This window comes from Nematolebias whitei, chromosome 8 (assembly GCF_014905685.2).
Source record: "Nematolebias whitei isolate Nwh7 chromosome 8, NemWhi1, whole genome shotgun sequence".
Taxonomy (NCBI): Eukaryota; Metazoa; Chordata; class Actinopteri; order Cyprinodontiformes; family Rivulidae; genus Nematolebias; species Nematolebias whitei.
In genome coordinates, this window is record NC_056505.1 from 4,463,819 (window position 1) to 4,470,403 (window position 6,585).

At 42.4% G+C, this 6,585-nt stretch overlaps 1 protein-coding gene across 1 annotated transcript in view; it reads left to right on the forward strand.

Moving 5' to 3' along the window:
• The first annotated feature begins 918 nt into the window (after nucleotides 1–918).
• Nucleotides 919–6,585, forward strand: part of LOC119413133 (noelin) — an 11,881-nt gene continuing 6,214 nt past the window's right edge. The window contains exon 1 of the mRNA XM_037680149.1: nucleotides 919–1,127. Coding sequence (XP_037536077.1) covers nucleotides 1,059–1,127 — 69 coding nt within the window. The 5' untranslated portion in view covers nucleotides 919–1,058. The remainder of the gene's footprint in view (nucleotides 1,128–6,585) is intronic.

Below are 6,585 nucleotides of genomic sequence, written 5' to 3' on the forward strand. Positions count from 1 at the left end.
CCAAATGGACGATCAGAGGGGACAGAGGTTCAAACGGAGGCTCAGAGAGGACAGAACTTCTTGTGTTTCTCATCCAAGATATATTTTCATAACAGATGAGCTCCAACTTGTAAAACGCTTCTAAAAACATATTTTTCATTCCTTGGCTTTTGGCACAACCCGAGAGCTGATCGTGTTTCTTTTACTTCTCTCTTATGGTTTATCCTGGTCTTATTGTTGCTTTTATCAATTTCATCTTTTATTTGAATTTTACATGTACAGCACTTTATTGAGGCTGTGATTGTTTTCATCCATCCATCATCTTCACCCACTTCTTCCTTTTCATGTTGCGTGGGTCATTGGTGTCCATATCCAACAGTCACTGTGCGAGAAACGGGGGACACTCTGGACACGTCTTCAGTCCATCACAGAGAGACAAATGAGACAAACAACCATTCACTCTCTCACCTAGGGACAATTTAAAGTTACCAATGAGACTAACATGCATGTTTTTGGTCTGTGGGAGGAAACATGAGTACCCGGAGAAAATGCACAGAGAGAACGTGGGATTTGATCCGACAACCTTCTTGCTGAGAGTCAACAGATCTACCGACTGAGCCCCATACCCAGCACAGTCCTAACAGATGATGCATGCACCTGAAAACATCTGCTGCTAAACACGCTTCTGGTGTCACATTTTTAAACACGTCAAATCAGAAATATTTTATACAGAGACATTTTCTCCCTGAGGCCTAATAGCTTCCTGAAAATGCGATGCACACTCAGCACCACAGACAGCTCCTCCTCTTCTCCTTCTCCACATTCCCTCCTCCTCCTCCTCCTCTCCCTCCTCCAGCCCTCCTCTGATTTCATCCCCAACCCTATTTTTATGGAGGATCTGGTTTCCACTCGGCTGCTTTTTGGCGTTGCATCAGAGAAGAAGAACAAGAGGGAGGAGGCAGAGGGGAGAGCAGAAGAGGAGACGGGAGGTGAACAGATAGTAACCAGAACAAAGGCTGATTGTTAACTAGCTGGTTAGCTGCAGAGCAAACATCAGTTTGTGTTTCCAGGAGGATCAGATGGAGTCAGAAGAGAATCTGCTCAACGTTTTTCTGCTGCTCATGATGGTCGGATACAACTTCACTCTGGTAGCGTTTCATCTTTCTCTGACGGTTCTTTATGTTCCGGAGAGCTAGTTATGTTGATGTATTATTTTCAAGCAGATCCAACTCTAGTAACATGTTTTTGGGACATTGGTTTTATATTGTTGAGACATTGTCTTTGTGTTGTAGGGGCGGTTTTAAGATGTTGGCTCTAAATTTGTTAAACATTGTTTTTGTATATTTGACTCACTTTGTTTGTTATTCTCCTTCTGTTGGGACATTCTAGTTTTTAAGACATTCACTTTAGTTTATGGACAGTTTTTTCATGTTTTTGAGGCTTTGTCTTTCCGTTTTGAGGACACGGCATTTTCTGGGATGTTGCCTTTACATTCAACATTGTCTTTGGATTTAGGTGATGTTCTTTTTACATTTGTGAGCATCTTTATGTTTTGAGGACTTTTGTCAAGACAGAATATCAGCTAAATAAACGTGGAAAAAACACCACAAATTTAAAATGATTTCTTATAAATAACTGAATGAAACAACTATTTGATCCACTAAATCGCAACCAAAATTTTCTCACCTATGTTGCACACAGATTACAATCAATCAATCAATCAATCAATCAATCAATCAACAGTCCTGATCATCCAGTGTATAATGCCCACCGATCTAGTGGATCTTCCATCCATCATTTTTACTCGCTTCATCCTTTCTGGGTCACTGGTGCTCATTTCCAGCGGTCGCTGTGTAGTAGGCAGGGGACACCCTGGACAGGTCTCCAGTCCATCACCGAGACACCTGGACAGGTCTCCAGTCCATCACAGGGACACCTGGACAGGTCTCCAGTCCATCACAAAGACACCTGGACAGGTCTCCAGTCCATCACAGGGACACATAGAGATAAACAAGATAAACCACCATTCACTCTCTCTCTCTCACCTAGAGACAATTTAGAGTTACAATCAGTCTAACAGGTTTTTGGTCTGTGGGAGGAAGCCGGGGTACCCAAGGAGGGCCCACACGTGCACGGGGTGGGGGGAGCATGCAGGCTCCACCTGTGGGTGGTGCCCTGGCTGGGATTTGAACCGGCGATCTTCTCACAGAGGAAACATCTTTACCCATTCAGCCACCATTTCCGACACCACCATACCATTGAGATCTCAAAGAACATTAGTGACAAGATAGATGTGAACAAGGCTTGAAAACTTACTAAATCAGCCAGAGGAAAAAACTTTTAGTTCCTCCAGTGTATATATGGTAATAATCCAGATTACCAATTACATTACACCAGATTAGGTTGAAAACAGAATATAGAAATACAATCAAATCATAACTAATCCCAGTATTAAACGTGACACTGACAAAGAAAAATTATGTGAAATATAATTGTTATTCTTCCGGGATAGGGGAGCGGTGGCGCAGAGGTTAGAAAAGGTGGGCCTGCCATCGGAAGGTTACCAGTTCGACTCCCCGTACTGACAACATCAAAATGTGGGTTGGAAAGGTCAAGCACCCACACTCCACCCTCATTTGCCCCACTCTAGACCCTTGAGCAAGGCCTTTAACCCCCACTATCTGCTCCCCCAGCTGCCCTAGATGGCAGTTCTCTGCTTCACACAAACGACTGTGGTAGCTCGGTGGTCTGTGGTTGTGTCAGGAAGGACATCCGGTGTATAAACAATTGCCAAGTCTTCGTGTGAGATAGTTCACAGTCTCGACCCCTGAAGAAGAAAGCAGCCGAAATAAATATTTATTCTTTCGGCTGCTTTCTTCTTCAGGGGTCGACACAGCAGGCAAACTCTGGAAGATGTGGTTATTGTTTTATTCTTGAACTTGGGCTTGAACCTGCAGCCTCAGGATAACAATACAGTGGCACTGACCACAGAGCTACCGAAGTCCTTAACGTCAAACAGTGCTCATTCAAAATAAGATTAATTTTCTCTCTTTACCAATTTTCCATTTAGCATCTCAAATATTTTGATTTGACTGTTAAAAAATTGAGAGGACAGAAACAAAAAGTTCAAGCAGTTTATAGAAAGACAAAAAACCTTTGATGTGTTGGGAGGAAGAGATGATTTATCCTAAACAAAGTGATAAAAACTCCGAGCTATTAAAGCTTGGCTGAATGATGAGAAACAAATCAAATCAGAGAATCATACAAAAACTGCGACTGAATAAAAAAGCTGCACATTTCCATGTTCTTCATTCTTTTTGAGTCAGTGAATAAACAAATTAATAAATTCACAGCATTTGATGCTCTGTAAAATTACAGTGTGAATTTCAACACGGCTTTAACACATCCTTAGATTTTCACACAATTAACACTTTTTTTATATTTATCTTTTCGTTCGTTCTTCATCCAAGAGAAATAAGTTTTTATTGTAAAGAATTAAAATCAGTTTACATAATAATTTGCCTCAAACGCTTTTCTGTGGCTGAAAAATGTGATGATTCCCTGAATAATAAATAAATAAATCAATGCTTAAGGTTCAAAGGTTTTTATGTCATGAACAAATCAAATCTCATGGGTATTTTTATGAAAAATACATATGTTGTAAATCTGCGACTGTGGTTTATTATTACTGTAATCTCTTTAAAGTTAACTTACACTCTGTTTTTCTCTTGGACAGTTTCTTTTCACTTCAAACTCTGGCACTTCCGATTCCTTGACTCTCCACATTTTTTCTGTTTTCACTTTCAGCCCTTATGCTCCTTCTCTTACTGCCTCTTAGGATTGTTACATCTATCACCACTGCCTTCTTCTGTAGCATGTGGACCACCACAATATTAGATCTGGAAGTCCCACAGTGTCTTAGCCCTGTCATTCTCCACCACCCATGGTGGTGTCTCTCACTTGGACTGTACAACCTCCGGTCCATACTCAGCACAGATGTTCCTGTATGTTTTTCCAGCCACTTGGCTATGGTGTTCCATGTCTGCTTTGCCTGCCTGCACCTTACATCCTGCTATGATATGTTGGACTGTCTCAGGGCATCGTTGCACATTGTATCTTGGGTCTTGTCTGGTATGGTAGACCCTGGTCTCTATTGCTTTTGTTCTGAGGGCCTGTTCTTGTGCTGCCATGATTAGTGCCTCTGTGCTGTCCTTCAGCTCAGCCCTCTATGCTACTGGTAGTATTTGTTATCAGCCTCTTCCTCAATTTGCTGTGGTACATGCCATGCAGGGGCTTATCTTGCCATGGTGGCTCCTATTGTTCCTCCTCTTCCACATTGGGTTTCTGCTGCTGCCTGTGACACTCACTCATCACTTCATCATTGTGGGACCTTGCTACTGTTGTACATCAGGATCTTAGTTGTTTCATCCTGTATAGTGGCTTGGATGCTCACTAGTCTTCTACTTCCCTCTTGTCTCTTAGTGTATAGTCTCAGGGTGTTGAGCTTGTGATGAGATCTTTCATCTACTAGGTCAATTGAGGTGGTGCACAGCTTTTTGTGTCTAGTCTTACAGCCGTATGTTACAGTTTTTGTCAACCAGTAGCTGGTGCTTGGCCTCTCTGCTGTTGGTGCCACTTTCCTTCTGTGCCTCGCTCAGGTATTGACCCATGTGCCTATTCACCTTAGCTGCTATAAGTCATGGCAGAAACGTATACAGTACAGGTTGAAACAACTAAGATACTTGAGTATATCAGGAGTTGCCTTCGTCCATCTCCTCCTACATGTCTCTGCATGAGTGCAGTTACAGCGTGCACTCTCAGGACATTATTACCTGCAGTGTTCCCTCAGTGTGGACCGAACTTGGCAAAAGGTCCTTCTCCTACTCCGCTCCCGTTTCCTGGAATATCTTGCAAAAAGATCTGAAGCTCTCGACCTTGACCTCTCTAAGTGGCTTTAAGAATGCAGACATGTTCCTGTTTTTAGTTTTCTATATTCACCTTATGATCTAGCTATTTTTTTTTTTGCTATTTTTGCCATCTTATTTTAATTTGGTAAAAAAAAAAAGTATGCCTCTTTTATGATTGTCCATTGTTGTCATCATTCTTTGTTGAAATCAGGTCTCTTTTGTAAATGAGTCCTCAAGGCTCAATGGGATTAACCTGTAGAAATAAAGGTTGAATCAGGGGGAAAGCCCTCAATGATGAACTGATGAGTGAATGTCTCAGGCAGCAGCAGAAAACCAATGTGGAACAAGAGTTGCCATCATGGAAAGATAAGCCCCTGCACAGCATGTACCACCATCAGATTGAAGAAGTGTCTGATATCAACAAATACTACCAGTGACTAGAAAAGGCTGAGCTGAAGGACAACACAGAGGCACTAATTATGGCAGCACAAGAATAGGCCCTCAGAACAAGAACAATAGAAACCAGGGTCTACCATACTAGACAAGACCCAAGATGCATCCAACCATCCATCCATCCATTCATCCAACATCCATCATCCATCCATCCATCCATCCATTATCTTTACCCGCTTCTTCCTTTTCGGGTTTGCAGGGGGTTACTGGTGCCCATATCCAACAGTCACTGTGTGAGAGGTGGAAGACATCTTGGACAGGTTGCAAGTCCATCACAGGGTCACCCAAGATGCAGGCTGTGCAAATATGTCCCTGAACAGTCCAAATCATAGCAGGATGTAAGATCCAGGCAGGCAAAGCATGCATGGAGCGCCATAACAAAGTGGCTGGATAACATACAGGAACATCTGGAATAATGTACAGGAAGATCTGTGCTGAGTATGGACTGGATGTCCCAGAGTCAAAGTGAGAGATGCCACCAAAGGTGGTGGGGAATGGAAGAGCTAAGATACTGTGGGACTTCCATATCCAGACCAGCAAACAGGTGATGGCTAACCAACCGGACCTTGCGGTGGTTGACAAGCAACCGAAGAAGGCAGTGGTTATAAACAGGGCTTAATTTGTAAACCGATTGATGCTGGAATGAAAATAATAGGTGGGCTGGCATGCTGGGGGGTCCTCTCCCAGGAAATTTTGAATCAAGTAGATGTGATTGCCTGCATTTTGGTGTATTTTAACAAGCTGTTAAATATCTACGTTTACTTACATTTGCTTCGGTGAAGCATCCTCACCCCCCTCCCAAGTCGAACCCAACTCTGTCCCTGCTCGTTGTTGTCTGACTCCACATGTGAAACCTCCAGGCACCTGCCTGCGCTGCCTTTGGACTCCTTCTGCCTGTGCTTGGCATTAGCCCCCACCACTCTTTCAGGGGCAGAGGTTTTTTTTTTAAGCATAGAGGCAGAAATGCTTCATTTGAAGATCGTGATATTAAAAAGTTGTTTTGTGTCGTCTGTTGTGTTTAAAATTAGTGTTTATGTAATTATTTTCAGTTTACATGTCTAATATAAGTTTTATTTGTTCAAGGCAGTCAAATTTGTTCATAACTTTATTATTAGTGAGCCTGAGAGTTACCAGATCCATGCAAACAGTTGTCGGAATGCACCATCTGTCCGTCCATCCGTATATCTGTATGTACATACGTATGTATGTATGTATGTATGTATGTATGTATGTATGTATGTATGTA